General features: G+C 36.0%; 1 protein-coding gene across 2 annotated transcripts in view; it reads right to left on the bottom strand.

Moving 5' to 3' along the window:
* The window catches only part of EPHA3 (EPH receptor A3), a gene marked incomplete at both ends in the record, with an annotated part of 395,618 nt that overhangs the window by 77,931 nt on the left and 301,464 nt on the right, over positions 1–16,223 (bottom strand). Inside the window, 3 exons of one of the 2 annotated variants that reach the window (XM_080696115.1) lie at positions 7,319–7,386; positions 8,064–8,166; positions 14,243–14,405. In XM_080696115.1, coding sequence (XP_080552241.1) covers positions 7,319–7,386; positions 8,064–8,166; positions 14,243–14,405 — 334 coding nt within the window. The remainder of the gene's footprint in view (positions 1–7,318; positions 7,387–8,063; positions 8,167–14,242; positions 14,406–16,223) is intronic. The other variant, XM_080696116.1, reaches the window with a different exon arrangement.

Here is a 16,223-nt window from a genome sequence, read left to right as displayed (position 1 = left end):
TATTAACATTCACAATTGAAATCCCCACTGATATTATTGATCTACTGTAAGCTTTGAGTATGTATATATGTATGTATTATATACACTACCAATATACTATCAATCAACTAATATATTCTTGTGTAGCTTTAAAACATAATTAAAAGCAATACAAAGAGCTGGGTGTGGTGGACCACATCTGTAATTTATGTACTTGGGAAGCTGAAACAAGATCACAAGTTCATGGGCAGCTTCAGCAACTTAGGCCAGCTGCAAATCATATATTTTGACTCTGTTTTTAAAAAAAACACAAAATATGGCTGGGGTGTAGCTCACAGATAAAAATGCCCCACAAAAAAAAGCAATACGAAAATTGTTTACAAGCTGAATGGTGGAGCTAAATGCTAAGTAAAATGATTAAAAATTATTAAATATAAATTTCCCTTATTATAAACTTATTTATTAAATAATTCTATAGGCAAATTTTAATGTCCTGTAATTAAAATATCACTGACAAATGAAACAGGCGAATCATTTCAGATTTTATTCAGTATTAATAAAATTTCTATCATTTGGAAAAGTAACTCACATTAAAGATGATTTGGAATACTTAATATACTAACTTTCTCCAAAAGAAAACTAAATCTTTAAAAAGAAGATCAATTAAATTTAATAAGCATACTCTAAGTTTAAGGAAAATTACAATGAAGTCCCATAATATATCTACTAATAAAATTAATCGTGCTCTTAATCTTGGTAACATTGATACTATTGCTTTTAGCAGGGACCATGAATACTTAACAGGAGTTAAGAGCCTGTGAGGAGTTACCTATTGGGAAGGCATCAAGAGAAGGCAACTATCAGGAGATAAAGATTAAGAAAAAACAAAATCCAGTCCCATCATTTCTCCAAGAAAGAAGGTTGTTTCATGTTGTTCTTCAGATTTAAACACAAATAAGTGTGGAGGAATGGAGCCAGGATGTCAGGAACCAAAGATCTATGTAATCAACTTAGAGACCTGGGCTGTAGCTACATGCAGACAGGGAACAACCATGCAGAACAGTCTCATGACTTCAGGAATTAAATGCCATAGATGTCAAATTAACTAAGTCAAGAGAAACATGATAAAAAAGTGGTTTTTTTATTGGCTAATGTCTATCCAAAGAAGATTCAAATATTACATATATAAATTATATATAATGTAGCTCTGCTACGCTGTCCGGTGGATCCAGTGGACTTTGGGGAGAGGCAGTGTGAAACTGATAGTGTATGACCTGGGCTACACTCGGGCTACACTTGGGCAGTGTAAGAAGGCCCTGCTGGACTCTGGAGTCTGCCAAAGACCCTAGGGGTGGTCTGCCTTTCTGCATGCTTGCTCCTTCAGCGTAAACCTTCTACTTTCATTTTCCTAATGTTTGCAGATTTCATTCTTCTACTCCCTAAGACAAAGACTATGTAAGAATGTATCATCTGGACCCATTTGGAAGAGGCTGGCCAGTGGGGCATGCCTTTAAGGAGTGTATCTGATTCTCAGCCCTTTCTTCTCTTTCTGCCACCCAACTGCTATGACATGAATATCCGTGTTCCTCCAGGCCCTCCTGCCATGATCCTCTGCCCCATCACCAACCGGAAAATAATGAGTTCAGCCCACCGTGGACTGAAACATCTGCAACCGTGAGCCAGAATAAATCTTACTTCCTGTCAGTTGATTGTCTCGGGTATTTTGTCATAAAAACAAAAAGCTGACTAAAGCACGTGTAAACATTATTCCTTTCTATAAAAGCAAATGGAAGAATCGCGATCATAGAGGTTGATTGCACTTTTTACTACACTGAAATGACTTCTAACCATCAGTAATGAAACACTTTACTCTTAAAACAAAACAGAAAAAAAATAGACTATGGGAAGCTATCATATATGTCTTGCTTTGGGGTAAGAAAAACTATAAAATTAACTGGAGTTACTAAAATATGTTGGGAAGTAGAGTCTCTTCAGAATGTTTTTGATTAGTCACTATCTTTACACTTTAGTGAAGACTTACTTCAGACTAATGAACCTGTTATATCTTAATTTTCATCCGCTTGTTTAGGAAATCTAGCATTCCTAAATAAAAAAAAATCACTGACACTTTAAAATTAAGGTCAGGACTTCCGGGAAGATGGCGACCGAGAAAAGCGGGGCTTAAGAGTCCCGCTAACAACCAATCTCCATTACCACAAAAAGAGCGCCTTTCATAGCCAGAAAACACCATCACCAGAAAAACAAAAAACCCACCAGGATCCAGAGAGAAAGCGGACTGAGAACAGAGCTCAGGGCCACAGAGGAGACACACGCGCCCGAGGACGCGGCAGCAGCGCCATACTGCCGGCGGCAGCGGCGAACTCAACGGACGGCTACAGCAAGCCAGGTGAGCTGCTGCGGAACAGCCAGGCGGGATCTTTCGGCGCAGACAGCATTTAAAGCTCCCAGTGGCTGAGCTCAGCACACGCTGCAGGGATTCAGAGTGGAAATCAAAACCAGAGAAGAAAAAATACGCCAGCCTCATGGCCGAGGGCGTGGCAAAGGCGCCATATTGCCACCGGCGGCAGCAGCAGCGAATTCAACGAGTCCAGTACAGCTACATCTGCGTACTCAAGAACAGTGAGTCAAATTGCGGGCCACAGAGGAGAAATCGCAGTATTGGGCCTCCTGGGACTTGACCCAGTGAGGGAGTGGTGGTGGCAGAGATATCACACCATAGGAGAACGTGCAACCTGGCACCCCCCATAGTTAAAGCAGCCTCTATCGACTCCCTGGGTCGGAGACTCTGTGATACAACCCAGTAAAGGAGTAGTGGGGTCTGAGATAATACAGACTCGAGATCCAGAGCACCTTAAGTGAAGCCATAGTGACCCAAGGGAAGAACCCAGAAAAGGCACAAACCTCCGAAATCATGGGAAAGAGGAATAACACTGGAGTAATGAATGTGCACAACCCCACAACATCAGAACCTGATAAAACAGAAAATCAGAGATTTCTAGAAGATCAAATCAGGAAAATAACTGTAGAAATAATAGAGGTGCTTCGAAAAGAACTCAGAGAGAGCCAAAAAGAGATAAAGGATGCAATTAATGAAGTAAAGGCCTCAATTCAAAGCACAAACAACCGATTAGACCACATGGGGAACAGAATCTCGCTCTTAGAAGATGAGCAATCCAAAAATGAATGCATAGTTTCTAATCTAGAAAAAAATATCCAACAGCAGGAATCTGACATTGAAGAAATATGGGCCCATTTTAAGAGAGCTAACCTAAGAATAATTGGAATAGAGGAGGGAAAAGAAAGTGATACCAAAGGGATCAACAATCTCTTCAAGGAAGTAATAGCAGAAAATTTTCCAAATATAGAGCAAGAGGTTGATACACAGATCCAGGAAACTTATAGAGCTCCCTTTAGACAGGATCGGAGAAGAGGATCCCCACGCCATATAATTGTCAAAATGACCAATGTGGAAGCCAAGCAGAGAATCTTAAAGGCAACAAAAACAAAGGGCCAAGTGACATTCAGAGGCAAACCAATTAGAATCACTCCAGACTTCCCAAACCAAGTCATGAGAGCCAGAAGGGCTTGGAGTAACATATTCCAAACTCTGAAAGAAAACAACTTCCAGCCAAAAATTTCCTATCCAGCAAAACTTTCTATCAAATTAGATGGAGAAATAAGAAGCTTCCATGACAAACAGAAACTGAAGGAATTTATGTCTTCAAAACCAGCACTAGAGAAAATACTCAAAGAGATTAACTACAAAGAAGAAATAGGTAACACTCACCAGAACCAGAGAAACAAGAGTTTCCATCCAACAGACAACTAAGATTGGTTATCTGTGGAGATTCATTATTTATGTTAGTCTTTTACCTATCTCTAAGTTGTATTGTTTGCCTTTATTGTTGTTAATTTTTAGGATTTCTAGTTGGAATATTAATATACCTTCAGATATAGCATTTGGAAATATTTTATCCAATTCTATTAGTAACTTTTAACTCTGTTTACATTGTCTTTGGATATACAATATTTTCTTTTATTTTTTAGGGAGTTTGTATATTCTTCTGTTGCCTGTGCCATTGAAATCATATCCAAGAAATCACTGCCAATTTCAATGTTGTGAGGTTTTATGACCCAGATTTTCTCCTAAAAGTTTATAGTCTTAAGATTTATATTTAGGTCTTTTATCTATTTTGAGTTAATACTTGTATATGGGATTAGGTAAAGGACCAATTTTATTCTTTTCCATGTAATTATTATTTTTCAACAATATTTAGTTAAAAGATTATTATTTCCACCACCAAATGTTCGTGGAAACCTTGTCAAAAATAACTTGACAATATAGGGAAGAATTTAGCTCTAGGCTTGTATTTAACTCCAATGGTCTATATATCTGCCTTTAGAACAGTACTACACTGTTTCAATTATTGTAGCTTTATATGGTTTGAAATCAGAAAATATATATCTGCTAGCTTTGTTCTTTTTCAAGATCGTTTTGGGTATCTAGAATTCATATTCCATATTAGGATCGATTTTTTTTCTGAAAAATAAATATATAAATATATGATAGTTTCACCTAAAAAACAGAAAAAAATATGCTCTAGTAAGAAAGAAAGCAAAAAGAAATATTGAAATGCTATCTTTAAATCATCAAATGCTTGGTATCAGACAAATGAAACTGTTATGTGAGATTATCATTTTTAATTTTGGATAAATTGCTATAATACTAGATGTCAACTACTAAGCCAAGCATGGGAAGGAGGGATGGGGAGAGAATGGGGTTGGGATTGGGTGGGGGCTGACTGGGCGATGTGTGCATGTATGTCTACAAAAGTTTGTATCCCACTATGATGTATGAATACAGTGCACCAATAAAATAAAATTTAAAAAAAGAAAAAAAAATTAAGGTCAATTGATTTTTTTAAACAAATGTTTGACCTAGCTGAAAATCAGAAAACCAATTTGAGGGAGGTTTCTGGCATGACAATTAACAAAAAATATTAAAGAATTTCTCAGCAGTTTACCTCAAATATTTTACATAAGCCCTGCCTTTTTAAAGCCTTCAAATATTAGAATTACACTTCAGTAACAGTCAGCCGCAGAGAATAATCTGTATTACTAAATAATCTGAAAGTTAGATATTCATTTCCCCCCAAATCAATCATATTCAGTTTTACTAATTAAAATATGGTAATTTTCTTTTCCATCCACATAACATTTGAGAGGGAAATTACAAATATAAACACATTCCTCCCCCTTAAGTAAAATGGTCTGTTCACTGTGGGAGCTTTGGCTGCTGGCTTTTAACTGCTCACCCCAGAGGTTCCAGGACTCAGGAGATTCAGGCTGCAAGGCACATAATCCCTTCACACCAATAATTAAGGACAACATGCAGAGTAACTGGGCTCTGTCATGAAAACCAGATAATAAACACATGCACACGTGTTAAGCTGTGCTACTTTACAGCTCGTTCTGTGCAAACACAATAATTTACATTTCCATTTTACCAGCATGAGTTGCCCTAAGGAGAGCAAAAAATATAAAAAGGTCCAGCCAGAAAGGGGAAAGGGACAGGATCTTAGTAGGTGAAACACATTTCTTTCCTTTTGAAGCAATATTATAGGATTTGTAACAAGGCTGGAGGGAATAATTCATAGCAAGAGCCTTTTAAAGTAATACCAAATACATGGTCTGAAATAAACCAGCTGTAGTATTAAGAGGCAGAAAGTTTATTAGATGCATATAAGTTACTTTATGTTTTTGAACCTAGGATAAAACGCATTTCCTTTTTGTTTTTGTCTATTATAAGGACGTCGTATATTTGAAAAAAAAATCTTAAGATTTCAACAAACCCCACAATGAAAACCCACAGCAAAATAGACTGAAAGATACAAGAACCTGCATAACAATTGGCACACTGAAATTTATAGATATTTCTTGTCGATAGACTTATGATTCCCATAAAAATAACTGAATCGGCATGGTCTTGCTGCAGTGACAATATGTGCTTCAACTGTCCAACTTTACGAAGAAGCTTTTAATGCACAAGGGCATAACTGCTCTAATTTATGCATGAAGATTGTGACACGGTTTTATTTGAGCTCATGAAAAGAAAAGGAAGACAAGTATCCTGTAGCTCATTCATGGACACTTCTGAGACTTTCGAGTAGGTTATATAAGTAATCTGCATCGATGTGATACTGATTCTAAAAGAGTCATACCGTGACTTTTTTGTGCATCATTCCATACTTGCTCTGCAGGAGATGGACAAAACAAACCATGATTCTGCAAACTGTTGTACTGTTTCCATCTCTCATCAACTTACATTTTAGAAAACTTGCTTTTCTTTTCCTTCTTTGCAAGCTATTTTATGCTTCCTATATGTTAGCAACAAGTAATCAATTTTTTCTACTTGAGTTATAACCAAAGTTATCATTTTTAGATAAAAATCCAATGGTTTATAGGAAGTATCATGTTGATTTGAAAGTAATTTTAGAAGGCAATAGTCAATGCCAAAGGAAGTAATGCTTACAAGACTACATTAGTTGTAGTAAGATATTTTAGAGCACATGAGCGTGAGTACAGTCTTTATACTAATTTCCTGCTATGAGAACATGTTATTCCTTTTAAGGTCTCTGATTAGTAATTGCCACACTGAACTGAGCCATAGTTTGGAAAAGCAAAACACCTGGAATGATTTGTCTCACCAGAAGGAAAAAAAAAATGAGTCTTTTTTTTCATAGACGTAAATACTTTGTTACCTAAGAGAATATTTCTTTTAGAAAATATGAAAAGAGGTGAAATTGGTTGGTACTAAAATGGGGAGAAAAAGAGCTGGCTTTACTACCAGTTGGCTATCATGTAACTCCAAAGTAAACAGTTTATTCTAAAGCTTTTTCTTGCTTGGTTGACAAAATGGAGTAAGGCATTTGACATAAACAGGGGCTGTTTATATTTATTTGGCAGTTTTAGAAAAGTCTCCTATTTAGATTTTAGCAAAGGAATAGTAATAAGGAAATTGAAGACACGCTTTGAATTTCAGCCACGCGGAGCTGACTACAGTTGGGACTGCTCATCATGTGCATTATTTGAATATAAGCCACAGGTTACCCTTCGCTTTAACTTAAGAATGCTGAAATGCAACCATGTAAACACTGTTTAATGCAAGGCCATGAATTTCCTCCTTCTTCTAAAATAAATTTAATTTACTCAATTTTTCCCATAAAACTATTTTCGATTTCTCTTTGTCAAGGGGAAGCTATCCAATTATAAATCAACTGTAAAAACTAAAATGTTAAAACAAAGTTTGGAAACTCACAGTGCCCATTCCCAAAGTGAAGTCTTTTTTCATCTGCACCATGTTTTGACTTGTTATAGCCACAGAACCTAGAGGTAAATCAGGGAACAGAACACATAAGGAAAATAGAGTTAAAACAATTATCTATGTTCGGGATATGCAAGGCCCAAAAAATAAAGCTGTTTTTCCCCAAACAATTAAATGCTTTAGTGAAAGTTTATTGACTTCACATTTCTAAATCCTCTTTCTTTTTCTGGGGACTCTGGCAGGCTGCTTAATGAGGAGGGATATAGAGCATTCCCCACTGTGCAGACCCCTCCAGCTCAGTTTTTATAATGGCCTTAGAATGTGTTTATAGTATTTTTAACAACTACTGTTAGAATGAATAAAGAGTGAAGTTTCCATTGGTAATGATTAGTGCTTTGCAGTGTTACCAGGGTTTTGAGTGAGAAAGTGTCAAGGAAATCTAGGGTTATTAGAAGAGTGAGGGGATAATTGGAAAAAGAAGGTAGAAGCCAGGAGTGGGGTCAGAAGAAAGAAGTGTTATGCACTAGGGGGGAGGAAGAAGAAATTAATGGAGAAAAAAATTAAAGCTAATAAAAGAGGAAAAAGAAAAAGAAAGAAAAATAAGAAAGATTCAGAATACAAGCAGAAAAGTTGTTAGTTGTTTAGAGGAACTTATTGAACACACAAAATTTTAATAACATTTGAGGGCAGCAGTGAAAGCGATAATAGAAATAAATGATACAGAAGCGAATGAACTCACCTCCCGATCAAAACATATACAACAACAGTGAGGAGAATAATTGCCACTGCCGCTGAGATGGCGATCATCACCACCTGGCTATTTTCACCAGAGATGGAGAAAGCTGTGAGGTGGCATGGGAAAATAAGAAAAGAACAGACATCACCACCACATGACTAAAATTGGCAGGCCAGAGCTCATAAATGAAGTCCTGTATTCTGCTTTTACTTGAAATGTAATGATTGATACAATATTGAAAGAATCCTTCATTTAGCATAATAAAAAGACATTTCCCATACTTTCCAACAAATTCACAAATGAAACTTGCATTTAACAAGTAAAGTTCTACCAAATTCGTAAGTTAAAGTAGTATCTTATTGGAAATTCTGTTTCCACATTTCCAGTCAACACTACTTCAATGACTATTGAGTAAAATGTGCTGGATTGTTTTTTTTTTTCTGTCATCCTTAACAAGAAACTAATTGGATTAATGAGAAGTTGTCAAACGAACCTAGAGAACAGGTAAAGATTACCCAGTACACAACCACAAAAGCCTTTTAAACTTGTTTTGCCTCCACTCTCTATACTTGCTTAAAATGTGGTTTCACATTTACATCAATATAGATGAGCCTGGAGGATATTGTGTTAAGTGAAATAAAAGAACTATAGAAAGACAAATAACTCATAATCTTATTTATGTGAAAATTTTAAAAACAAAACAGTTCAATGGTTAGAATTAGAGAGGAGCCTTGGCTACCTGAGGCTGAGGAGGGGATGAGAATGGAGAGAAACTAAGGGGTACACAGTTCCAGCTATACCAGAGTAGTACATTTTCAAAAAGTCTATTTGAAAAAGCAAAGTGGCCATAGTTAATAATAATCTAGTATATATTTTAAATGTGCTCATTGCATAAATGATAAGTATGCAAGGTGATAGAAATTTAACTAGCTTGTTCTAGTCACTTCATAATGCATATGTCTTCAACATAACACTATTATATATAATATATATTATATATCATATATATAATATATATAATATATATTTCCAGTTGTTCCTACTGATAAGCAGTTCCAGGAACATTCAGAAAATAGCATCTGGAACCCCAATAGAAAGAAGGAGTCTCAAAGAAAGACACTATGCAAGTATACTATGCAAATCCCAGAAAATTGCCTCTGAGACCTCAACTGGAAAAGGAGACTCAGAAGTACGTAAATATATAATTATTATTAACCTGTTGAAAGTGAAAGTTTAAATTAAAAGAAAAATAAAAGAGTGATGTCTGATAAGCCTTGACACATATCACCAAAAGCTTTCTCTGTAGTCCCTCTATTTATAAATGACTTCATTTATTCATAGCTAGCAAAAAGGTCAGCAAACATGACCCAGGAGTCACATCTGGCTTGCCATCAGTTTTTCCATAGCTTGTGAGCTTAGAATGACTTTCCTTTTTAAATGATTGTACAAAGTCAAATGAACAAAATTTGGAGACAAAAATTTTATAAAATTAAAAGTTTTGTTTCTATAAGCAAAATTTTATTGAAACAGTTCTAATATTTGTTTCTGTATGACTGAGTCTATGCTAGATTGAACAGCAGCAACAAAGAATATATGTACACAAAGAATAAAATATTTATGTGACCTATTACAGAAAAGTTTGCTGACTCTTCATCCAGCATGCTTTTTAAAGTTTAATGGACTTTAATGTACACAAACCATTTGGAACTCTTTTGGAAAAGCCAGTTTCTGTTAGTCTGGAGTGGGGCTGAGATTGTACATTTCCTATGATGTTGCAGGTGATAGTGATAATGTTGGTTCCAGCTCGCAACTTTAAGGACCATAAATATGAAGACACCATGCTCTCTCCCTCTTTCAATCCTTCTATATTAAATCATCAAACCTTCTTAAATATTATTATTTTATATCTTCCTTTCACTTCTGGATTGTAATGAGAATTCCCCAGTTGGCATCTATTTGCATGCTTTTCCTATCGTGTAGTATGCCAAATGCTCCTTCTCCATTGTGAATGTGACCCGTTATTCCCATGCATAAAATTTGGCATGGTTCTGACTTTTGGGACTAAATGCAAATTCCACACTGAGGAGGTAGAAAAAAAAAATAGGCAGAAAGGGCTAGAGGGCCACAGTAGAAAAATTTTACTTCCTGAGACAACAGATGCTAACTTCCAAAACTCCTGAAATGTGACGATGAGATCAAATGCCTCCTGAAAGTGACCAGAGTTTCAGAAAATTCCAGTTGTTCCTGCTGAGAACAATTCCAGGAGAGTCCAGAAAATAGCATCTGGAACCCCAACGGAGAGAAGGAAACTCAAAGGGAGACGCTATGAAAGTGCACTATGCAAAGCTGAGAAAACTGCCTCTGAGACCCCAACTGGAAAAGGAAACTCAGAAGTACAAAAATTTCTAGACCAGCCACTCTAGTTGGCTTTTCCCACTCAGGAATCTGTCCCTTTTGGGATCTTTCTTCTTTAGCATGTTGCTTTGGCTTTGAGGAGAAGCAGTGTATAATTGATGGCCTCCAGCCCAGACAACTCTCAGGTTGTGACCAGAGGGCGTCTACTGTACATCAAGGCTGACCAGTGCCCTGCACTTCTCTTCCAGCAGATTGTATGGACTTTGGGAGAAAGCAGTTTGCAATTGATGTGTTGTTGGGGCTACTCCCTAGTACTGTCCATGATGCAGCCGTCCCACTGACTGAAAGGGTGTTCTGCCTCTGTTTCCCTTCCCTGTTTTCTTTACAGTAAACTCTTCACTCACCTTTCTGAGGACTGTGTCATTTTTCCTACTTTGTAGACAAGAACCCCAGAGAGGAAATGCTCATTTTAATACCAGGGCATGTAAAACCATTTAGGATCAATTTCCTGTATAAATTCCTACTCTCATCTGCTGTAAACTCCATAAACATCCTGACCTCTAGATTTTCTAAAGAATATGCAGTGACTAGGGCAGACCTTTTTTTAAGCTCTTATTTACATGGCTTATTCTTCTGGTAAATGCTGATTGAACATGTGAACAAATTGTGATGAAATAAAGCACATGATGTCCTTAAACAAACATATCAAAGTCAATCACTAAACCAAGCATGAGAAGGAGGGATGGGGAAGGAATGGGGCAGGAACTGGGTAAGGGCTAATTGGGTGATGTGTGCATGTATGACTCTACCATCTTTTATTTCATTAAGATGTATGACTACAATGCACCATTAAAATTTTTTTAAAAAAAGAAAGAAGCAAGATTAGTTATTTGAATACTATCTAGGAGCCAATACTGTATTTTTAACCTGTTCACACCTAAGTCTGGAAGATTTTCTTCCAAATAGGTAGTTCTAGGAGTAGTTAAATGATACAAGAAAAGAAATGTGGCCAATAAGCAGTGGGAAGTTTCTTAAGCATCTGAAAAATGAGCTAAGAGTGTGACGGGATGGCACAACATAATATAAACTGCCGCAGCACTTTGTTCTGTAGCACTAGTGAACCACTGTTTACACCACTGTGGCAGTCAGGAGAGTGCCTGCTCAGATGTCCCTGCTGCCCAGAGGGCAGTGAGCAGAGACAGCCTCCAGCTGCTGCACGTTCAGGACCCACCCCAACCTTCAGTGATGGTCAGTGTGCTCCGCAATGATGAAATAGGGCAGGGGCAGGGGTAAACGACTCTGAGCAAATCTGCCCAATACAAAACTCCCAGAATGAGAGATCAGGCTTCCCCATTAGAGTGACAGAGATTCTCAAAGCTGCATTGTTGTCTAAGGCTCTTCCTCCCAGGCCCTTTCTTCTCTCTTTATTTTTTCTTCTATTAGTTTTTAATTTATGATAATTGGGGTTGCACCTATGGTCCTGGACCCTGTGAATGCTAGGCAAATGCTTTACCACTGAGCTACATCGCTGGCCTTTAAAATTTTTATTTTGAAATGGTGTCTTGCTAAGTCTCCTAGGCTGGCCTCAAACTCAGATCCTGTACCATTTTGTTTTCATGGATGATACACATACATCCCAGCCTGAGGCTCTGTTTGTCCACCTCTGCAACCCCCTTTTAACTTCTTAGGTATTTTTCTATGAGTTCTTGCTCTTGAAATTCCTCTCCTTATCTACTTCTCAAAGGATTTGAACTGTACATCTATAACCATTGGATGTAGATTTGTGAATAGTTTGTAAAACATCTTAGGCAGTATTTCAAAAGGGTTTCATAAACATACAGTGATAACTCCTAACTCTCGTGTTTTTTTTTATTATTTTGTAGAGTATAATAATTTGTAAAAAAGATCAAATTTTAATTCATATCATTTGATTAGCCAATTTATAAAAGAAAGCTCTTTGAAACTGAGAGGGTAACATGATCTGAGAAAGAATTCTGTCTTCTGTCAAAGATGAAATTAAACCAGGACTTCTCTACAGTTCCCATCAGCTCTAAATATATATGAATCTCAGAGGCTATCTAAGGCACATAACCAAATCAGATCATTTTGTTGCTAAAATTAGCAAACAATGCAATGTGCTTTGTTTATTTATTTTTATTTTTTTATTTATTTTTGTGATACTGGGGATGGAACCCAGAGGCATTCTACCTCCGAGCTACACACCCAGCCTTATTTTTTATTCTTTATTTTGAAACAGGGTCTCACTGAGTCGCAAAGAACCTCACTAAGTAGCTGAGGCTGGCCATGAACCCTAGATCCTCCTGTCTCAGCCTCCTGAATACTTGGATTACAAGTGTGCGCCACCACACCCGGCTCTGCAATGTTTATCCTATATTGAAGTTTTGAAATTTATTGTTGATTTTGCAAATTAACTTCTCAGATAGGGTTAAGTTCTGATTAACAACTTGCAAAATTAGGTAAATGTTCCAAAATATGCATCATTGTAATAAATGTTTACCTAATGCTGATCAGGCCCTCCCATCCCTCACTATGGTTAATTTCTACTGCAAGATATCATAAATGCTTACTTTTTTTACTGCTGTGTTTTGGGATATTTTCTGTTAAATTAAATATAAATGTTGTTGCTATTAATTAGCATATACATTTATAATTTGAAAATTTTAATTTGTAATCATTTCAAAAGGAGAAACTTTATACCACTTAAAAGTTGCAAAATTACTTAGAACTACTAATGCTAAATTGCAATTGCACATTATTAAGGGTTACCTAGAATTTTTAACTTACTGCGAACTTTGTTCACATGGACTTCCACAGCATTTTATGTTCTGTTTCTAATAACTTCAAGAGAATTTTTTCATGCTTATTTCATCATAGGAAAATTATAAGACTTTTAGGATAGAATTATGTGTTTGGGTCTAGCAGCTCTTCTTTAAGTAGAAGAATTGTCATGTTTCTACCATGAACTTATAAATTCTGAAACCATCTGAATCACAGTACCTTGCAAAAGTTACAGTTCATTTTTGTAAGTCCTGTTCTTGATTGACCAAGGCTATGCCATAAAATGCATTTAAAGAAAAAGCTACAGGAAAAATATTTGACAATTTTGGACAAATTTTAGCCATTTTCGGGGACAAGTGGACAGGCTATCCAAATTTCTTATTAATATGAATGAAGTAGTAAAGCACATTTTAGAAAATCCTTATTTTTCTATATCATTCATGATTGTATGTGCTAAGAATGAAAATCCTCAAGAATCAGCAAGTCACTGTTTGTAGTTCATTGAATCATTCAATGAACTTGGAATATCTAGATCAACAGGCACTAGAAGTGCATTATCATTAAATGTCACTCAAGAGCCATTTAAGGCTAATAAAAAACCATAGGCATTCCAGGCATTAGAAGTCTACTTTGTTAAAGCATGCAAGAACATAGCTGTACATTCACACAAACACAATCATGTAGACACAACACTCTTCAAATCACTAAAGGTTCCAAGCAATAAGCTTTCAATGTATCTTATTTGGTTAAAAAACTGGTTCACACTTAGAATCCCAGCAATCTGGAGGCTAAGACAGGAGGATCACAGTTCTCAGCTAGCCTCAGCTACATAGTGAGGTCCTTTGCTACTCGGGGAGACCTGTTTCAAAAAATAAAGAATAAAAAATAGGGCTGAGTACATAGCTTGGGGGTAGAATGCCCCTGGGTTTGATCTACTGTACCTCAAAAAGAAAAAAGAAAAAACTTTAGACACTTTTTGAAAAAGCCTTCTCTCCCACCCCCAGTGCACTAAATGAAATAATACATACAATCTGGGCTGGTTTCGAACTCAAATTTGCGGCTGTTGGTCCCATATCCAGCTGCAGTTCGCGCTCGTATTTGGAATACATATGTAGTATCAGGCTTGAGGCTATTGATGGTAACATTTGTGCCTCTTGCCCTTAAAATTGTGTAACTTGTCTCTTGTTCCTGCTTTGAAGTTAAAAACAAAACAAAATATGTTAAAATCAAATCTTCATAATGCTATCAAAAGAAAACAATAAGTGAATCTTTAACAGTTAACATAGAGCATATTGCAGATGAAAAAATCATGTCAATTACTTCACTCTCTGGGTAAAATAAAGGTATATTTTAAAGATAAAATTATTTCCAGAACTTACTGATTTTGAGGTTCTGATTTAGGCTGCACATAAAGAAGGCAAAATTAGGTTTCATTCTGACTAATTAGTGAATATCTGAGTGAAAATATATTATCTTCAAAGTCAGAACTGAAAGTTCTAGCTAATTTCAAGAGAAACTTACAAAGAATATGTCTCTGTGAATTAAACCTAATAGATCCTACTGAATCTCAGAAAAATATTTCTATTCATCTTAAAATATTAAAAGTAAAGAGTCAAGGTTTTACAAGTGGCTCTAATTTTCTAATTATATTTGTGTTTTATTTAATGTAAGTCACTGTGGTTTAGTAGATGTGAACATTTTCAGATTAAAATCTAGAAAGAGTCCCAAAAAGATCTCTTTTGGGGAAATTAATATTAAAAATCTTTTTGCATAGTCTTATTTATTAAAATTGAATTTGGTTGGGCATGGTGGTGCACATTTGTAATTCCCGCGCTTGGGATGCAGAGACAGGAGGATTGTGTAGGTTCGAAGCCAGACTCCCTGGCATAAGAAACCCTGTTTCCAAATAAAATATAAAAAATAGGTCTGGGAATGTAGTTCAGAGGTAGAAGGGTTTCATCCTCAGTAATATCACACACAAAAAATTTAATTTGAACAGAATGTTATTTTTCCTCTAAAATAGAGTAATACAATAATTACAGATACCACTTGGCTAAAAATGTTGGTTATATAATATATAACATTTGAGTTACTATATTAATGAATAATTAATTTTATTTATCTTGCAGAATTATTCCTTTAATCAAAGAACTAATTGGGTATGTACCTAGAACCAGCCTATGTTTATCATCATTTTTGTGTGTGTGTGTGTGTGTGTGTGTGTGTGTGAGACTAGGGATGAAATCCAGGGGCATTCTACCTTCAAGTTATACCCCCAGCCTGATTTTTTATTCTTTATTTTGAAACAAATTCTCACTGAGTTGCAAAGGACCTCACTAAGTAGTAGCTAGGCTGTCCGAGAACCCAGATCCTCCTGTCCCAGCCTCTTAAATGCTAGGATTACAAGCATGCACCACCATGCCCAGCTGTCCTCATCATATTGAGGGAGTTGAGCAGTGAATAAAGCTAGCTTTCAGGAATCTAGAATTGTAGTCAAACAGTTAAAATATTTCCCAGCCTCATATTTGGTAATAATTTTCAAATTTGTATCTGTATGCTAAAAATAAGTATTTATATACATGTATTAACAATAATATTAAATATATATGCATCATGTTTAAAAATTCTTAGAAAATAATAGACAGATTCAATAATTTTATCCTGCATCTGTCAATATTGTTTACAGACAATTTACAGAGCTTGAAATAAGTTCAGAATTATTTTTTATATTCTTGTAGAAGTTACCAATGTTGGTCAGTTGTGTTTTGGAATAATCTGCAAAGATCTAATCATGTTCTCCTCTTATTCAGTCTGAACTAAAGCACACAATTATTTTTTTATTTTGTTGGATCATCAATAAAACATTTTTTTGTGGTACTGGGGTTCCTGGAAACCCTTCTACCTTCGAGCTACACTCCCAGACCCTTAATTTTATATTTTTATTTGGAAACAGGGTCTCTTAAACCAGCAAGGCTGGCTTTGAACCTGCGTGATCCTCCTGTCTCCGTG

This window comes from Muscardinus avellanarius, assembly GCF_963383645.1.
Source record: "Muscardinus avellanarius genome assembly, chromosome: 5".
In the NCBI taxonomy this organism is placed as follows: Eukaryota; Metazoa; Chordata; class Mammalia; order Rodentia; family Gliridae; genus Muscardinus; species Muscardinus avellanarius.
The sequence above is the reverse complement of the archived record's forward strand: the minus strand, read 5'-3'. Positions and strand labels throughout refer to the sequence as shown.